Source organism: Lacerta agilis, chromosome 3 (genome assembly GCF_009819535.1).
Source record: "Lacerta agilis isolate rLacAgi1 chromosome 3, rLacAgi1.pri, whole genome shotgun sequence".
In the NCBI taxonomy this organism is placed as follows: domain Eukaryota; kingdom Metazoa; phylum Chordata; class Lepidosauria; order Squamata; family Lacertidae; genus Lacerta; species Lacerta agilis.
Window position 1 is genome coordinate 80,114,907 of NC_046314.1, and position 20,495 is coordinate 80,135,401.

Consider the following 20,495-nt stretch of genomic DNA (forward strand, 5'->3'; position numbering starts at 1 on the left):
TTTGATAATGCACTAGAAAAGAGACCTACAGGACAAAAATAAGAAACATAGTTGCCCAGTAGTTGAAAAAATTGCATTACAGACAATAACTAAGAGGTAATAGATATAAAAAAATAGAAAAATCTTTTAGGCTGTAAGAACAGTTGAGCAGCAGAGCACCCTGATGATTGCAGAATTGTCTACTCATGATTGGTGGATTTAACTTTGGGATTCTATCTACAGTGTAGGTGCTTGGTTCTTGCTCGTGGAGATTACTTCCTTATCAAATCCCATAATAACTCATAGCCCGTTCTTCAACTTGTTTGGCTTTTAGTAGCTGTGCTTGTGCTCCTGCCTTTACACATTCGCTCATGTTGTCATTCTGTTACTAAAGTTAATCCATTTTGCTACTATCCTCTTTCCTTCCTTCTGTGTTGCGTCTAGCAAAGATCATTAGATACAGTAACCAATTTCAAAGTCTGACCAGATATTCTCCCCCTTTGAAAAGTTTCCTGGTTGAAATAATTGTTCAAGGCCTTCCTATCCAGTGCATCAAGATATTGGAGGCAAGGCAATAAAGCATCATGCTCCATAACTCTTAAAAATGTCTCTTAACTGTAAAATTAGCAGAATAAATCCAACAGTGTGCAAAAAAAAGTCTTGATGTGCTCTAAGTAACTGCAGTCCATTAAATATTAGGTCTGGGACAATCATACAATAGTCATGCTATTACTGTAGTGGTTGGATGGATTATTCAATAGCATTTCAAATTTTCATCGTCCAGCAACTCTCATTTATGATGGTCACTTCACCACATTGTCAAGATAGCAGCCAGAGAAAGTAAAGCTTCCATGTAACTGGGTCATTGAAACAATCTATTATTAGCTTTTAAAGTCAAGAATTGTGTGGACAAAGAAGTATGTCTCAAATAACTGGATTGGATCCCGAGACATGCAAGCGGAACTGCAGTTCCACAGTAAAGTTTTCCTGCCCTTTCCTCTTCAATGCAGCCCCTGAATAGTGTAGGCCAGAGCTTTCAAAACTTTTCATGTTGGTGACACGCTTTTAGACATGCATCATTTCACGACACAGTAATAGTTTTACTAGCAAACCGGACGTTAAACTAACCCCTTTCCAGCCCCGACAGAAGCACGGTGAGCATTTGCGCAACACACTTAACACACCGCAGCCGACACACTAATGTGTCATGACACTCAGGTTGGAAAGCTCTGGTGTAGAGTATGGCACAGTGGGGAACCTCTGGAAGGGGTACCTTACATGAGTGGAAGTACATTTATGCTTGCACATTGTGCTGTTAGATCCAAACCATTCAAATTTGATACAGATTTTTGTTTAGCATTTGATGGTTTCCTTCAGCGGCAAATGGAAATGTTACCTCTTTTCTGCTATTTTTTTCTACCTGCAGTTTAAGCAATTAGCCTTACTCAATTAAAATTAACAAATTATCTTCTACTAAGAAAGAAATAGTACAGTAATTTAATGGTTCCTTTTGTGCCACATAAATGCAAGAAATGCTATTTTGAAATGCATTGATACCAGTGACATAATAAACAACAAATAATCTCCAGTATGTAGTTACAATACTACAATAAATTAATGCTGACTTTGTTGTATTGGTACAGATCTTTGAATCACCAGTTAGATATCAAGAGTCATATTAATTGTCAGATATTGGTTATAGTTGACTACCTACTGTAACTCAAGTGTCCTGGGGTACCACTCAGTAAGATGTCTCATCTTCCACTCACTAAAAATAAATGCTTCGTCCTTTTTCTTTCCCTTTTTCCCAGTATCTGCTTTCACAACCAAAATTCTGGGCAATTCAAACTTCTGCTCTGCTTCTCCGAACGAAGCTTGAGAGAGGAAGCATACGTCGAGTAGAGCGAGCAATGAAACAGACTCAGGTAAGAGGGTTTTTTGGGTATATAGTAAAATCTCTCTTCCAATGTTCTACCCTTGCTATTTGAAGTGCTTTCTTCTTTTTTCAAATAAAGAAACAATATAAATATTCAGGGCTTTTCATCACACTTGAATTACTTGCATACTTTAGTTATTTCTAAATGCAGCAAACAAAAATTTTCTGTAGGCTATTTAGAGCTGCAGCTTTTTTGCAGTCTTGGTGAAGGATACCCAGGGATAGAAACCTGTTTCTGCTTGGATCACCATTATTAGATTGTGGCAGATGATGTTCTGCCTCTGTACAGTATTGGCCGAAAAGCTACTGGTAGCAAGCACAAGGACAAAATGTTCAGGAAGATCAAAAGATATTAGAAGTGTAGAGAACAAACTGAAATGTCAAAAATATCTTTGATAGACTGCTGAAGTATTTTTACAGATTAAAGCTGCAGGCCTGTGGACATTTACTTAGGAAAAAAGTTCCATCAAGCTCTGTGGAATTTCTAGGTGAACATTGAGCAATAGTTGATATCGCTAGTAATGTTTCTGTAATGTTTAATGCAAAATCCAAAAAATGCTGACAGATTAATTACTTTTAATATTTTTATGAAAATATATTTCCTTTATTTTGGTGTACACAACAGTTAATGTGAGCTTCTTTTGTGCAATCCGTAGCACAGCCAAATTCAGAGCACATAATGATTTTGCATTTGCGATTGAGAATGTCAAAGAGCTTGTCAAGTTTTGAAGCAAAGGCTTCTTTAATATCTAATTTGCCCCTTCCAAGAGATATGTTTTTCGCTTGCTCCCAACTTTCTTGAATCTTTGCTAATACTGTAACTCTTGAATTCACAACAGGGAAAACAAAAGAACAGTTTGCTCATTCCCATTTTTAATGTACTTTAGGATACATGTCTTTTGCAACACTGGCAGCTGGATAGTTTCTCATATCCTCACTACTTTGTTCTCTCAGCAACAGTCCATATCTTAACACGTCTCGCAAAGTTGGTAATTCTTCCACTTCCAATAAGGTTGCTCATATGTGTGAATGTTCCCTGTCTTGTTCTCTTCTTTGTAGTCATAGTGAAGCAGTTATCACTGGTTGTAGAAAGCAAAAAAGAAATCACATACTGTTGTATAATATTAATATTAATAATACAGATAACTACAATACATATGTAAGAGAACTACAATATCTTGTAATCAATTTTAGGCACTTATCAACATCTGTTTTCATGAAAATTTGGGAATAACCTATACGTTTAAATGACAGAAAAGTTTAAAAAATGTTAAAAAGTAGGAACTTTTCACATAGATATTTACCAAGCAAGACCTAAAAATTTACAAGTAACCAAAATATATTTCAAATTACCTAATCATACCACAACTTTTTAACACCCCTCAAATCAGGATTTTTAAAGATGAAAAATTCAACACGCCCTACCATGCTATTTTCTTGAACCAGGCTAAGGATTGTAAGGCAAGGTGGTTTTTTTTTAATATTGAAGTCTCATTCTAAGCCATGTTAAGGAATTTGTTGATTTGTTACTTTTCAGGCTGCCTAAAGTGATAATGCTGTAGTTTTAGTTACCTGTCAGAAAACTGTCATTGCTTGTCTTCGTGGGAATTACAAGCAGATACAAGTTTTGATCTGTATGATTATTACACAAGAATCTCATGCAACCAACACTGTTCCCACCTAATCATATCTTTGCTTTTATAATGCAATTATTGTGCCTGTTAGCATTCAATAGTTTCATATTTTCTGTGCTGCTGAATCATGGAAAGTTTCCTATTTAGGATTTCTTGTATGTGTTCCATTCACAGCCAAACAATTTTCCTATTAAGGAGGCAATTGGTGTGTCATACCAAAGGTGCCTTTAAAAATTGCTTAGCAAGCAAACTGGTATTCTAATGGGTAGGGCTGTCTGTCTTTAAGACTGAAAGGTCACCCAAGACTATTTTTTCCCCTTAATCAAACACAGATGTGGTTGTGGTAGCTTGTGTCATATGGCAATTCATTACTAAAAATGGTCTACAATAATTATCACTTTTGTATAGGGGGCAAAAAGGGGAGCAGTGATTTGCCACTTATTTGGTTAAGAATCAGTGTGGCTGTCCAATCACTATCGTAGTGAATCTGGCCAAAATTCTTCCCGAAAAGCATTTCTTGAACATCTGATTCAATTGAATTAATTGGTTGTTAGTGATGCTTTTGTATCTTAATTTTAAGTGGATATTGTTCAGTTTGGTTATGTAGTTTTTAATGTGTTTTATTTATTGTTATGACTACTTTGCTATATTTGTAATTTTGTAAATCTTTTCATATTGTAAGCCGCCTTCAGCATTATTTTAACTGTGGAAAGGTGGCATACAAACAAATGGTGGTGGTGGTGGTGTTTGTAGCAGGATGCCTGCTGCTGGGGTGCTGTCTCCCACCCATTGCTGCTCTCTAAGGATCAGAAAGAAGACTTGCAGCCCTCTCTCCTGTCGCAAACCCCACCATTAGAAAAGCCATTCCTGAAAACTGGGAGTTCCATGATGCATCTGTAAAGTGGCATGATGATTTGTAGTCAGAAGAGGAGATTGGTAAAGTCCCTGTGTGCACATGCATTGACTTTGTTCACACGGCAGGCTTTGGATCTAATAATAATAATAATAATAATTTATTAATTATACCCCGCCCATCTGACTGGGTTTCCCCAGCCACTCTGGGCGGCTTCCAACAAAATAATAAAATACAGTAGTCCGTCAAACATTAAAAGCTTCCCTAAACAGGGCTGCCTTCAGATGTCCTCTAAAAGTCTGGTAGTTGTTCTCTTTGACATCTGGTGGGTGGGCGTTCCACAGGATGGGTGCCACTACCGAGAAGGCCCTCTGCCTGGTTCCCTATAACTTGGCTTCTCGCAGTGAGGGAACCGCCAGAAGGCCCTCAGCACTGGACCTCAATGTCCGGGCAGAACGATGGGGGTGGAGACACTCCTTCAGGTATACTGGACCAAGGTGGTTAAGGGCTTTAAAGGTCAGCACCAGCACATTGAATTGTGCTCAGAAATGTACTGGGAGCCAATGTAGGTCTTTCAAGACCGGTGTTATGTGGTCTCCAGCCCCCCAAAGCATGCTTCCCTTGCATATCCTCAAATAAATGAAAACTAGGAATTCAGAAGTTCTTCCTTGGCAGATAATTTTGCTGTCTTCTGACTCCTATAAAATTCTGGATAGTTCTAAGAGAATTCCAGTAGTTTAAGATTTTGCAACATTAGACTAGCAGGTTTGGGGTTGTTGTTTTTTTAATCAGCTGCAGCTGTTACTTTTTTGTGGTTTCTTCAAAAGAGAAGTAATGTTGGCAATTAAAACAAGTTACGGTATAATTTATCATCACTGAATAGTTCAAAAGATTCATTGGAAATGTGTGTTCGACAGAAAGAAACTTGGTGCTCTTTGTTTTTATGTTGACTGTATTCCTAATATAAAAAGTGGTCTAATTTCAACAGAGGAGCCTAATATCCTGTGAGTGTCATAAACCCTTTTCACTTTATGTGGTATTTACATCCTCATATGGGTAAACAAGGATGGAATGTTATATTTTAAAATACAGTGACCTTAATTTAATGAGCTTTTTTAGCAATCACTAAATTGGTTCCCTCTGCATTCTATAGAAGTAAGCAATAAATAGTACTTTTGTACTTAACACAGAATCTTTTATCTCATAGTTTGCCTTGGAAATTGATGAAAACAAGATAGAATGAAGCAAAAGTACACGAATGATTTTTAGTGGAGGTCTTCGTAAGTGAGCCATGTTTCTAGGCTTCCAGTATTCATAGAATCATAGAGTTGGAAGGAATCGTGAGGATCATCTCCTCCAAAGCAAGAGTCTTTCTCCCAAGCCCATTTTTTTAACTCCTTCAGCAGACCCTAGGAATGCCAGGGGCTTCAAAGTGTAAGCTGTTGGAAGTGTCCCTATCTAAATGCAAGGATCATGGAGGGAGGGAAATTTGTGACTTCTGTGGTTAAGCACTATAAAACATTCACAGTGCAATCCTATCCGTTTATTAGAGCTCATTCCCAAGTAAATAGATAAGATTGCAGCCATCAGGGCCGGCATGTCTCCTTTAGCCACTTGAGGTGAATCGGGAAGTGCCGCCCTGCTAGTGGAGAAGCAATGCCAGCATCAACACCGATTTCTGGCAAGGTTGGGTGGGCCAGGTGCCCCCCAAGGAGCAGCCACAAGGGCTTCTGCCAACCAAGGTGGTTGCTTCACCCCACCTCATGGTGGGCCTGGCCTGGCAAGCCTTCGTGTTGTACTTTGTTAAACTGAGCTTCATTAGGATTATCCTTGGAGCCCATATAAATGAACTTCTACTTTATGTTATCTAATTAGACATTGTTATTAATTTATTATATTTGTTAACTGCCCTTCACCTTAAGTTCCCAGAGTTACATCTAAAAAGAAAAAGAAAAAAGATCACAACAATAAAAAAAACCATCTCAAAATACTACACCATGGAAGCACTCTGTTAAATTGGATAGTGGGGTCATGGGTTCGAGCCCCATGTTGGGTAAAAGATTCCTGCATTGCAGGGATTGGACTAGATGACTCTTGTGGTCCCTTCCAACTCTACAGTTCTACGATTCTCTGATTTAAGAAACACTATTTTGCCCCTTAACTATCAGTCATTGCTTCTGAAAAGGTCTAGACATTTGTTTACAGTCTGATCCTATGCATTTTTAATTGGAAGTAAATCCCCATTTTGCTTAATAGGACTTGCATCCAAATAAGTGTTCATAGGATCCAGAAATCTCTCAGAAGATAGAATTCTGCAGTGCTAATAAATGTTGATTTTATGGCCAGAGTTTTATAATTTTGCTTTAGGTTATATAAATTCCAGATAGTGGTAAACGATTACATTTCCCTGGTTAATAGCACCAAACAACATTCATGATATTGCTCTTTCAGTTAATATATGCATTTCAGAATTATTTAAATTGCGTTTCTCAATTGAAATCAGTTGCCTCAGTGATTTATACATTGCCGTGATTTAAACCATCCCAGCCTGATCCTCTCTTGCACTCAGCAAATTGCAGTTCCTGACATGATAAAAAGGTTGAGTTAGACTTCCAGTACATGTTGTTTTGCCTATCTTGTTTAAAATAAATAGGTAGGCTTTTTGATTTTGTTTAATTCTCTTTGTTTAAGCCAAAAGCTGCATACTGGTGCACATTTCCATTTTGTTTTCAGAAGTATTTTATCATTGGCCATGAGTATATTTTGCATGTCTCTCTGTTATTGAGTTCAAAGTTGGTTGAAGTTAATACAACTCCGTAGGAAAGCTCACCTAACCAGACAGTCTCTCCCCACCCCCACAGCTTAGCATGCAGTGTTTAAAATGTTTTCTGGCTTCATCTCATACCTATTACCATTTTCCTAGTAGGTGGTCCGTGCAATTCAGCCCTGTAGCTTAATGGATTTCAGCAATGCTCTTTTCATAAAACATCACTGTGAAAGCAGCAGATAGCATTATCTCATCTGATTTATGGAATACCATGTGGTGACCTTTTGGAGGAAGGTCCCAGTTAAATTTAGTTTGCATACTAAATGCCATAGCTGTATGGAAGAATGAATGGTGAGGATGCAACCAGGTGACCTCCCCCAACCCCCCCCCCCACTCAAAAACCAGGAAGCAAGTCACTCATGCTCATAGGAAGAACAGAGGTCTTTCTTAATTAATTCCAATTGTAGTCTCTTATGCAGGCAACATGCATAACCTTTGCTGGTTTGGAAAGCCTGTGTTTTGTTCACCTTGCCATACCTGCAGAATGTTAGGGTCTCTTAATGTTGGATGACATTGGCGTTGTGTATGAGTCACCCTGTCTGTAATAATAGTTGTCAACAGCACACAGTGTCTTACATCCTCCCCTGTTAATTAGAGAAAGGTGGTTCTCCCTGCCCAACACCAGATGTAGGAATACCAATTGTGTTTGATGCTTGATGCAGAATTTTATCACTTAAGTATTAAAGTACCGCATTAAAATGCAGAGATTTAACCGGGACAGGAAGGAGCAGATGGTGAAGTTTGGCTTTCTTTAAATGTTTGTAAGAAAATGATTGATTTTAATATTAATCAAAATAAGTTATTTGGGGATTTTAGAGATTTTTCATTCTAATAGATGCATGTGCTGGTAAGAGAATGAGATACATTTTTTAACTTTCATAAAGCGATTGTGTGATCTATTCTATGCAGTTTTCATCATCTTTTCTATTGTATCCACATGTTATCAGCCAGGAATTAGATCCCACCCATTAACAAAATAGCATTGTGCGGTCGTATCCTCCCTCTTATCATATTGTTATTCCATTTCATTGGGGGAGAGCCAGAAAAATTCAATATTTTGGCCTCCAGTGAATTTTTAAGTCTGGTTATGTCTTTTCTTCCCCCTGACTGCCTTGATTAGAGGACCTCTGGGGTCGGCCAGTTATGCTAAATGTTTCCTTGTGACCTCAGGAATCCATTGCTTTTTTTAAAGTGAAGAGCTTTAAGTAATGTTTCAAAATAGGAGCAGTGTAACATCAACAGACAAGATCCCAAATAATGTACCATATGCAACTTGCCTGTGATTTAATACAGAGGAATGTAGGAGGGGTTTGAATTGGAAAGCTGAATTATTTTCTGTGCTCCATCAACATTTCCTTGAAATGTCACTACAACTTCCTGTATGAGGACTGGTGTAAGTACTGACATGCACCCACATATTTCTTGATGCCTTATCTGTATTTAGCAGGTCATTATTGGCCCCAATTTTTCACTCTCCGCATTGTTAGCTGGATCCAGTGTAGCCGCTTCCACCCCTATGGTGTTTCCAGGCACGGCATGCTGTCACAACCCAGTTTGAGGTAGAACTGGAAAGTGAACTTGAAACAACCTTGGTGTGTGTGTGTGTGTGTGTGTGTGTGTGTGTGTGTGTGTGTGTAACAAGCTGATCAGGCTTGAGATGCACCCAGCCAGGTTTCTTTCTTTGCAAGAGAAGTGAAACTACAGGGAACCAGACAGAAGACCTTTTCAGTAGTCGCCTCCACCCTGTGGACTGCCCACCCGGCAGATGTCAAAGAGTTAGACAGCTATATAGTTTTTCGTAGGCATCTGAAGGCAGCCCTGTTTCAGGAAGCTTTCAGTGTTTGTTGTTGTTGTTGTTGTTGTTGTTGTTGTTGTTGTTGCTGCTGCTGCTTGTTTTTCCTGTAATTTTGTTGGAAGCCACCCAAAGTGGCCGGAGCAACTCAGTCAGATGGGCAGAGTATAAGAAATTTGCAACAACAACAACAACAACAATACTAGGATAAACAAGCAGATCAGAAAGTTCAAAGCTTTATTTCCTAATCAAATGTGTGTTTTCCCTTGTGGAGAGGGAAAAGGGAGCCTAGAAGATGGGGTGAAGAAATTACCCTATCTAGCACACTAACCTTAATCCATTTACATACCAGGGATTGGCGGTGGGGGTGGGGGGTGGGGGTGAGATGCTCCCACAAATGAAAGACCTGGGCTAGGGAGCCATGTTGGAAGCAAAATAAAAGAATCCTGTTGGATTGTAAAAACAGAATTTCCTTTTGCCAAAATCCACGCATGTATTGTCTCAATACTTTCCCTTTGACAAGCATAGGAACATCTGTATGCCCAGAGTCTCCACACATTAAAATCCAGATTGCCAGATTGCTTGTTTGCTTGTTTGATTGCCTGTTGCTTCTCTTCCTAGCCCCACTGTAGTGTCCTGTGTCAATGCTACAAGTTGGTGGTTGGGGAGGGCACCGAACCTCAAGCACTCCAGTTCATTTTGCATCTTTGAGAGCCTCTTCTTCTTTTAGTGACCACAGAGATTAAATTTTTGGCAGCTCAGAGAAGTACCAACTGGAATAGAATTACGTACCTTATTCATGGTTATGGAAAGAAGATCGTTCTGCACCTACTTATATGCAAAATTCTATATTGTTAAACTCTGTGTGCCCTGGATAGTATTTGCACTAAATTCAAATCAGAAGCCTTGAAGCAATCAGTGAAATGAAGCTACATTTCTCTGGATGCATACAAAATTAGAGTTTTTTTAAAAAAATCAATTGCATTATTAGGAATTCATGGTCCAGTTATCTACAAGGGATTATTATTCTCAGCTTGCTGACATACTTATCTGTATGAGATCTGTAGCTCCCACAACACCCTTGAAAGTACTTCATCTGTATGTTGCAGTGACACCTCTGGTCTATTACATTCATTTTTAGCAAAGGAGCCTTTAATCTCCATTTGCTTGCATGTGTCGCAATGTATTAACTGCAGAAGAGGCAAAATACAGTTGATACTTGGTTTTGCAAACGACATTGTTAGTTTTGTAATAGTCCATCCATTCCTCCAATGTTATTTTCCTAAAGCTGTTTTTAGTTACCCGGACCAAAATTTCATCTGAGGAGCCAGATAATGTGGCTTTTAAGCTGGCTAAATCTAAGTAAATTCCTTGTGTAGCTAAATAGCGTCACAGTATTGGAACTTAAAATAAATTGATTAGACAGCACATAATCCATGACGCTGTTTTCCCTATCTTCTTGCTTTACAGTGTTAAAAGCAGAATCTGTTCCTTGCCTTTTACATTTTTGTGACCACAGAGAGGTAGGAAAGAAACAAAATCTTATGCAAGATACAGGGTGCAAATATTTAATTTAACATATATGGTGCCTGGGTGAAGATTGAACAGGTTTATGCATTACAAGAAAATAGCCTAAAACTAATATTTCAGTAGGCTGAAGCAGGGCTACTCCAAATGAGGAACCAGGATTCTTACCCAGTAGCCATTCCATGAGGTCATATCACCCATGTTCATAGCTGTCAACTTTTCCCTTTTTTTAAAGGGAAATTCCCTTATTAGGATTCCTCGCAAGAAAAGGGAAAAGTTGACAGCTATGCTCATGTTGGTAAAATAAAACATTCTATCATTCCTATCATACTTCTTAAGAATGTTCCTTTATACATGTGTTGTGTGAAATCCCAGTTTGCCTTATTTTCAACCTGAAAGTTTATTCAACACATGTCGTTCATGCTTCCATATATTTTTCTGGTGCATAGGGTTGATGCTCTAGTTCTTGGCAACTTCACCACCAATTTCCTGCATCGTTTTGATCTAGGATTGTGTTTTATATACATGCCTCTTTCCGGCAACTTCTGCAGCCAAGCTGGTACAAAACATATTGCTTTCCCTTCCCATGGACCACATCAGCGAGGCTGAAAGGGAGGGTCTTGTCCAGGCAGCCCAGGACCTCCATACGCACTGTTCACGCTTCCGCCTCAGAGAGGTCACTTCGGTGCTACAGAGATCCTTGGTTCCCAACAATGCAAGAGGGAGGAATTTTGTCATGAGGGAGGAATTGAAGCCAGCTTTCAGCACTTAATGTTGGGATTCCATCCTGTCCTGGAGCTTTACCACATGCCTGAGAGTTGATGGCGTTCTTCAGCTTGTCAAGGAGGGAGGGACACCCAGCTCTTCCAAGACAAGCAGACTCTGGATTCTGTTGATTGCTGTGTCAAGGACCATGTTTCCCTGCAAATACAGTTCTTGATAGTGCTCTGCACATTGCTTCATCTGCTTGCTATGGTCTGTGATTATCCCTCCCAACAAGCTTTTCAGCAGTGCGGTTTTCCTGACTGTTGATCCTTTCCTCATGCCTTGGTACATTTTGTGAGTGTTGCCAGTGTCAGCAGCAAGTTGAATGCTCTGACACAGCTTTAGCTAGTAGTCATTGACACATTGTCTGGCAATCAATGGGGCATCACTCATTACCTTTCTCGGTGTAGCAAGTGTCTTCTTGGGAGTCTAAAGCAGGGGTAGGCAACCTAAGGCCCAGGGGCCAGATCCAGCCCAATCGCCTTCTAAATCCGGCCCACAGACAGCGTGTTTTTACACGAGTAGAATGAGTCCTTTTATTTAAAATGCATCTCTGGGTTATTTGTGGGGCGTAGGAATTCGTTCATTCCCCCCAAAAAAATATAGTCTGGGCCCCCACAAGGTCTGAGGGACAGTGGACCAGCCCACAGCTGAAAAAAGGTTGCTGACCCCTGGTCTAGAGTGTCAACCGCTCAAAGTATCCTTTCTTCACTCACGTTCTCCTATTTTGAAATCGTAGGTGTGAGATACAAGCCAGCAACTGATGCTTGTGGGGTTTTCTGATGTACGTCAAGAGCCTAATGCCCCCTTACTAAGTTACCTATTTCTGTGAGTGGCACTCTGATCCAAACAATTATTTCACTGTTTTCTCTATAAAAACAGTGAATCATCAATTTCTGAAATATGGCAAAGAAGAGCCTTAAAAGTATTGTTTAAAATGACCCTTTTATGTAAGTGGATTGGTGTGTTTTGAGGCTGGAAATCAAAATAAGGCTTATCCACACTCTGCAGTTGAGCTGTAACCATAGATACCGTACAGTATACTGGTGTCGGATGAATGAATATAATCAATCTGCTGCTATAATTTATTAGCTATCTTCTCTGATCAGATAGCTGATTAATGACTAGCAAAAACGTGTGATTGCCTTCATGAGGTGGATATTTGTTTATGGCAATAAAGATATTTAAAGTTACACAGCACACACAAGAATGTTTCAGTTGGCTCTGTTAAGGCTATATATATTTTGAGAATTGTGGTTCATGCATTCCTTTTAAAAGTGTTTAGGCCTGAATTATAATCTTTTAATAGTGTTGGTGATATCTGCTGTGTGTTTTTTTTTTTTACTTCTGAAAGTCACCCTGCTATCTTTAGACATATATATATTTGAAAGCCAGTTGATGGTGTACTCAAAATACATAATGCTGGTACAGCAAATCTGAGGCCAGGATCCATGCAACCATGATCTGTATTGGGACCTGTGCTTTTCAACTTGCTCATAAATTACGTAGAGCTAGAGGTGAGCAGTGAGGTGGTCAAGTTTTCTGATGACACCAAATTGTTTAGGGTGGTTAAAACAAAAATGCATTGCAAGGAGCTCGGAAAGGATCTCTCTAAACACTGCAAATGGGCATTACAATAGCAGATGCAAGTGAATGTAAACAAATGTAAATTAATGCACGTTAGGGCAAAATGCTCATTTATACACTTAGGGGGTTTGAACTGGTAGTGAATGGCTTGTATCCAAAGCAGCACTAAGGATTTCCACTTGGACAATGGAACTTTCCCCCCCTCTCCAGCTCCCATGGGTGTGCCCCTAAATATGAGGGTCTGTAGGGAATAAGTTGTCTTTCACATATTTGGGGCCTAAGTTGTTTAGGGCTTTAAACACTAATGTAAGCACCTTGAATTGTGCCTGGAAACAAACTGGCAGCCAGTGCAGCTGTTTTAACATGGTATTATATGATTTCTGAATAGAACCCCAGCCAGTAATCTGGCTGTTGAATTTGGACAAGTTGAAGCATTGCAATATTTTAATCTAGATGCTAACAGAATTTGGAGTACAGTGGCCAAGTCTAAAAGGGACCAGTCTGGATTGGAAATAAGTGCTCCTAGCTACTAAGGCCACCTGATCCTTCAATGACAACGTTTGATCCAGGAGTACTCCCAAGGTACAGACCTGGTTTTTCCAGAAAAATGCAGCCCTGTGTAGAACAGACTATCTTCCCACCTCCGGGAACTTAGAATGCATGACACCTCTTGCCTTTCTTCGATTCATCTTCGATTTACACACTTGAACACTAAGTCCTATTCAGAAGTAAAGTTTCTGTGTTTCAACACATTAGCAGGGAATGGAGTAGAGCCTCACCAACTAGCCCAACTTTCAGTCATGCATGCTGATTTGACCCACTCCTGGCACCAACATTAGTGGGTGATAATGCCTTTGTGTATACTTCTAAATAGGGCTTCACAGTGGTAAAGTGAGAAATGCTGACAGAATCAAAAAGTCGTTTTCAGGTAATAAATGGGAACTATCTCCTTGTCCCCTCGTGGATGAACATAGGCATCAAGTCTCAGCTTGAAGTTGGGATCTTGATCCTCAGCACCTCTATAAATACACTTCATGTATTCATGAAGCCTCCTGCGCTGCAAACGTTTATACCGAACGCATAGGCATTCGACAGTGGGCAAGTCAGTGTGCATGAAGTCAGAGGTGGGGCTCGTTGGCACAGCCCCACTCACACCTTGAATCAATGTATGAGAATTACTTCTGAATGGGACTAGTGTGTCCATAGCAAAAACCACATTCTCTAAAACTGTAAAATTGAAACACTCCTGTCTTTATTAGCTAGTGCAGCAGCCAACTTTGAGTAGGAACATGAGATAGCATCACCAAGTAGAACTAGTACGATTATAAAGTTCGCCTCAAATGTGAAGCATGGAAATCTAAAAAAATGAGAGAGGTGTGCTTTGTTAAATGAAATTTTAATGTGGAGTCCATCAGTGGTTTATGTGATGGGCCGTGATAGCTGTGTTGCTCTTCTGTTATCTCCTGTTGCTATTGCCTCCTTTGCTGACCACTGAGACTACAAGCTCTTCAGCTTTGGCTCTCTTCCTGTGTATGAAGCGGTTTATTTCATAAATTTTATGGAATGTTGACGTTTACAATACCATCCCATTCATTTTTCCAGTGTACTGTGTCCAATGGGACTTACTTCCTTGTTTGAGTGCTTAGAATGGCAGCCTTAAGAGCTGTGCTGTTGTAGTTTTGTTTCCGTCCTAGACAGACTCGTAAATACTGTTAAAGTTCCATTTATATACATAGTGTTTTGTATTCTCAGGCTCTTGCAGACCAATTTGAAGACAAGAAAACATCAATTTGTGAACGTATGAAACTATTTTACAGTTGCCAAGTTCCTCCACATTGGGCTATCCAGGTACAGAATAGCTGGTGCATAATGTTTTAGTTAGAATTCACATTACATTCGATTTTTAAGCATTTCATTTTTGAAATGCCCCAGCTGAGATATTGCACTGGGGAAATGATTGCTTGTTTTGTTAACATGAAGAATGTTACAGATTTCTCTCCGTTTAGAATATATTTTCCCCAGCTTTTGATTTCTCCTCCAGTATTGTTTGTTAACAATCTCTTCTCCCTTCCCAAACATAATGATTTAGCTTAAAGAATAATACTTTCATGAATGTTCAATAAGTCATGATCCAGGAAAAAATTTAAACTGTCTTCCCCCCTCCCCTCTTTTAAACTGTCTTAACATATTATCAGTGGGGACACACATAACCACAAATTTAGAGCTTTAAAATCCAGCTTAGTAGTTAAGATACTGTGGTCAACAGACTTCTTCCAACTTCTAACTTAGATTTGCAATGTGTTTGTATTTCTCTGACACCGTTGAAACCATTTTAACATTTCCCCCTAGGACCTCCCTCCTTTTTAAGCTTCCAGTTCACAAAAAAACTGTGTGGTTTTAATTTGTAGCTTTTCTGGCCAAACCAATATTCTGAGTCCTACTGAGAGGTATATTGGTGATTTATTATTTACAGTGGTTGCAATATTTTCCTAAGTAGCACTGCCCATTTCATACATTTCTCCCATACTTAACCTAAGAACTACTACATGTAAATCATACATATGTCAGGAATCGTACCTCCTCCAGCCTGGCCTTTTGTAGAATGCAAGGTCACCTGAGGCCACAAGCTACTTTCCTCTCTCTCTTTCACTCCCAGAAACCCCTGTAAAAGGAAACGGGAAGAGACTTGCGATGCATTTGTCATTATTTCACACTTAGGGCTCCTTGGCTGCGTTCCAACATCTCACCCATTCTTTTGTTTGTTTCTATTTCCCTGAATCCTATCTTGTCAGCCTGCCTGTTTCCTACCTATTTGCCCTCAGCTTTTGCTTGATCCTGGTTAAGTCCCCAGTCAACTCTGTTGCTTCTCACTGTCAACGGGAGGTAGTTTAAATGAAAGTGACTGATCTACAAGGCGGTAGGTAACATGCTGATACAATTCCCAGCAGTCAGTGTTACACCTTAACCCAACTGCATACAGAGAAGTGTCAGTATGACTCAGACTCAAGGCAGAGGAAGTCAACAATGGCCAGCCACAGTCTCAACTATGGGAATGGTTGCTGGTCATCTGTGCAGCAACTTTGGCTCATAGGGACATTTCTCCATGCAATTCCATTATCAAAGCGCAGTCTAGAAGAGAAGTAGGGAACCTGTTGCCCTACAGATGTTACTGAACTATGCCTTCCATCATTCCTGACAGTTGGCCATGCTGGCTGCAGCAGGTGGGAGTTGTATCCCACATCTGGTAGCTCCATCATCCCCAACCACTGGTCCTGCTAGCTAGAGATGATGGGAGTTGTAGTCCAGAAACAGCTGGAGACCAAAGTATAGAGAAATACTGTGGAGGGGAGGGAGCTGCTGGCTGTGTTTATGATTTAGTTCTTAGTGAATTAAGATTGTAAGACCTATGCCTAATCTCTGCTTGTGTTAATTTTAAAATATTATCAGTGCTAACTCAGTAGATTTTTATGCTTGATTTCTTTTAGCTATCGTATATTAAAGACGTGTTTTTTTAGAATTCCCATGCCCTTCTAAGCTCAACTTGAAACACTTTAAATTATTTTCCACCTTATGTATATTCTGCTAAATGGTTTTCTAGGGGGAAATTCTGGATTTGAATCTTTCAATATCTTGCTTTGCAGCGGCAGCTTGCAAGCTTACTATTTGACCTTGGATGTACCAGTTCAGCTCTGCAGATCTTTGAAAAGCTTGAAATGTGGGAGGATGTAGTTATCTGCTATGAAAGAGCAGGACAGCATGGAAAGGTAGAGTACATCTACTTATGTTCACTGTGTTTATACATAATGCACCCCAGAGTTGCATACATACACAAGTACGTGTACATCAGCGCCCTGCAGGAAGCAACTTCTTTTCAATGGAACATGTGGTAAGGGTCATTATAAGAAGGAAAACTGCTTCCCATAAATTTTTTATAAAATTATTCCGAACAGTATTTATATACTACTACAAAGACTAATGTGATGGACTTGCATGAAAGGTCTTCCCTAGAATCCCAGAATTGAAAAGTACCAGAAGATCATGAAGTGCAACTACTGACTTGAGCCAAGATCTGTACCACAGTGTTCTTGTAAACAGAGAGCATGAATGAATGAGTGGGAGGCAATTCCAGATAGCTGAAGCAAATGAGCCAGGTCGGATGATATTTGTCATTGCGAAAACTCATTGTAAAAACTCTACAAAATGACAGAGAGGCAAAGGACTTCCTTCTGGTCTCTCTGATTAGAGGTTTTGGGGTTCCTGACTTTCTCGCCTGTGACCTTCTTTCTCTTATGCTTTCTTCTCCTCTTCCTTCCTCCCATGGTCCCAGGGCTACTGTTCAAGATCCTCCCTAGAAATTGAAAGAATGCTTAGTATCAAAGCCACCCATGTCTTTCCACTTCTTCAAGTATCCCCTTCCCACAGGGTCAAGTCTGGCATACAAAAGGAACTGGTTGAGGCGGCAAGGCTAATCTAACTTCCAACAACACAAGTATTGCCTATGAAAACAACAGAATGAGGTGGCAGAGAACTGAGGTGAAGAACTGAACAGGCTGTTCCATTTCAGACCACCACTGGTGGAGGATTCTATTCTTTAATTTGTGTGAGGGTAAAAATCCACACCAATAATAAACCAGCCCAAAGGAAGGGAGCTGTATTGGAATCTGTCTCCTTCATGTATTTGCTGGCAACTTACATAGAAGAGCATTTTTTTAAATGGCACCCCCAAGGGCTAGTTCATTCTTCCACCTCAGAATTCTGTAACCTCAATCTTGATGTCTACATCAGCCGTTTGTTCATAGAAAAGACAAATGGGGAAATGCTGAAGAGAAAGAGAGGGGGGAAGTGGTGTTTCACTCATTGCTCGCAGCAGAGCCAAAACAGACAAACAATTCTGGGATGCATGCAGAGTTCCAATTGAACCAAGCTTTCCTGTAACAAAGTTGTCTCTAATGCAGGAATTCCAGAAACCTTGAGTATATACAGTGGCCCGCTAGCTTCTTAAGCACAATGTTTCTCTCACTGCCGCTTTCCAACCAGCTAGTCTATGCTGTGCTGAGTAGCCCTTAGGGCATCTGGGAAACCCACTATGTTGCATTCTTAGTCTCTGGATTTTCTGTATGGGGGCAATGAAGTCTGGGGAAACAGAACCTTAAAATTTATAGTTACAGGTAGGTAGCCGTGTTGGTCTGCTGTAGTCAAGACAAAATAAAAAAATTCCTTCCAGTAGCACCTTAGAGACCAACTAAGTTTGTTATTGGTATGAGCTTTCGTGTGCATGCACACGAAAGCTCATACCAATAACAACTTAGTTGGTCTCTAAGGTGCTGCTGGAAGGATTTTTTTTTATTTTGCTTAAAATTTATGTTGATGTTGTTGCATGGATTTTAGGTCATCTCTCCCTACACACACACACACACACACACACACACACACACCACATATGAGGAGGGGGATGTTCATGAATTTTGGCCCAGAAACAGCAATCCTGCTCTGTAAAACATCACAGAAAAGCATTTCTTAGTGTGAATTCCAAAAAAATGCATGAGCTTGGAAACCAGACAGGATGTTCTGGGGAAACCATCCAGTGTCTACATTTATTAATTGCCATCTGTATCCACATATTTGCTTCCCTAACAGCTGGATATGTAGACTGACTAGTGTGTGTTTTAATTTTTCAGACATTGGGTTTCTCAGACATCTTGTTGGTTCTGTGTCTTGACAAATGTCCAGTATACCCAGCATACTGTGTCTAGTGTTTGGAATTACTGGTGCTCTAGAGTGTGTGTGTGTGTGTGTGTGTGTGGAGGGTCATTCTTTTATAAGCTAATAATTACATATTTTCATGAATTTCCTTACAACTTGTGTCATAAAGGCAATAGCAGTTCTTCAGCAAGACTATTTAAAAGGAAGTTATACTTGCAGAGACTAGAACATTAGACTCTGTTGTGATTTTCATTTTTCAGAAATACATATTCCAGTATCTTCGCTTCATCTTCCCCTGTCCATAGATATTTAGTTGTAGTTTAGGTGTAGAGGCTGTAGTTAAACAATAGATTGAAGGATTTTGGGTGGAAATATCGGTAACAGTGCAATCCTAACCCTATACCCTACTAGATTCAATGGGGCTTACTCCCAGGTAAATGGTATTAGGATTGCAGCTCAAACTTGTGATATAAATAATGTGGAACTTCTCCCATGCTTTGCATATTCTTCTGAGTAAATATCTTAATCTGGTAATTACAAAATGAACAAATATGTGTCTTGGTGCCAAATTCTGTTGGGCTCCTTGCTTGTGCCAGAGCAATATGAGAATTCTATCAAGAAGAAAAGTTTATGCCAATATTTTCCATTTGTGTCAAGAGATAGGAAAACAGTATTTGGGGAGTGGATAAGGAAGGCATCTGGATTAAAATATTTCATAATTGGCAATTGCGTAAATTTTTGAAAATACATTCAGCTAATTCTGCGATAAGACTTTAGAATACTGGAAACAAGGCTTCAAGTTCTGTGTGAAACACAACTGGGAGCTCTTTATCTGTAAGCTTTAGGGGCAATTTAATTTGTGCTTAGTCAGAAGAGCTTTTTGAAATGAAGAGCTTCTGTTAAAAGTTCATTATTTTCCTTTTAAAAACCAAACAGATAGCTATCACCATTATGTAAAGTTGTGATTCTTCTATAAATTGTTTTTCCAGTGGTCAAAGTAGTATTTTATTTTGTTTTTATTTGTTTTATTTATTAGTCACTTCTTTCAAAAAATGAACTCAAACCAACTTATAAAAACAACTTTCTATAAAAAGCAGCATGTCACTAAGCAGAAAAAAATAAGAGGGAAATATTTGGACAAGATCAGTACATGACCATGGTAGGATTCCAGCATTGTTTCCTTGGAATAATTTGGTGGCCAGGAGATTACAAAAAGTCAGTAATGTAGACATAGTAGGCAACATGCATTTATTACTGATACTGTATGGTAGGGAGAAGGTACTTTGGGATCTGCTGGTAGACCTCTGGGTGATTTGCAGTAGATCAGCAAGGGTTTCTGACTTCCAATGGTTTAATAATAGCAACAGCAAAATTACTTTTTCCAAGTAAATTAGTCTGCTGAAATGAAGAAAGCAGGAGTGGGCTTTTGTTTGAGAGGTCTCTGAGTTCACCTCAGTTCTGGTACTGAAAACAATGGTGTCTGCAGTTGCACAGCAACCATCCAGTTAACATTCCTCAAAAGTAGATATTTATGATCAACCGGGCGTGGCATGGGTGTTAAAATCTTTTAGGAGCAGTCTCCTAATTGCTTCTCACAAGGAGGCATTAATTATTTCCTGGACTCTGCTTGTCATTCCAGTGCTGCTGAATGTTAGAAGACAAAAAAGGCAAGGGTTATGCAAATGAGTGATAGCCTCACCCCACCAAGATCTCGTCCACATCATCAGGCCTCCACGAGTGGAACTTGATATATAAAACAGGGCAAAACACTGTACTGGACACATCCAAAGACTTAACAGTAAAATTAGTGGCATACGAGTTTAGGCGGATATGAGCAACTTTATCCCCCAAATGCCTAGCAAATAAGTGCTATGCCAACGCTAAGGCTGAGG

General features: G+C 39.6%; 1 protein-coding gene across 1 annotated transcript in view; it reads left to right on the forward strand.

Annotated features, from left to right (window-relative positions):
• The window catches only part of TTC27 (tetratricopeptide repeat domain 27), an 89,853-nt gene that overhangs the window by 34,846 nt on the left and 34,512 nt on the right, over positions 1 to 20,495 (forward strand). Inside the window, exons 10-12 of the mRNA XM_033144485.1 lie at positions 1,791 to 1,904; positions 14,653 to 14,748; positions 16,542 to 16,664. Coding sequence (XP_033000376.1) covers positions 1,791 to 1,904; positions 14,653 to 14,748; positions 16,542 to 16,664 — 333 coding nt within the window. The remainder of the gene's footprint in view (positions 1 to 1,790; positions 1,905 to 14,652; positions 14,749 to 16,541; positions 16,665 to 20,495) is intronic.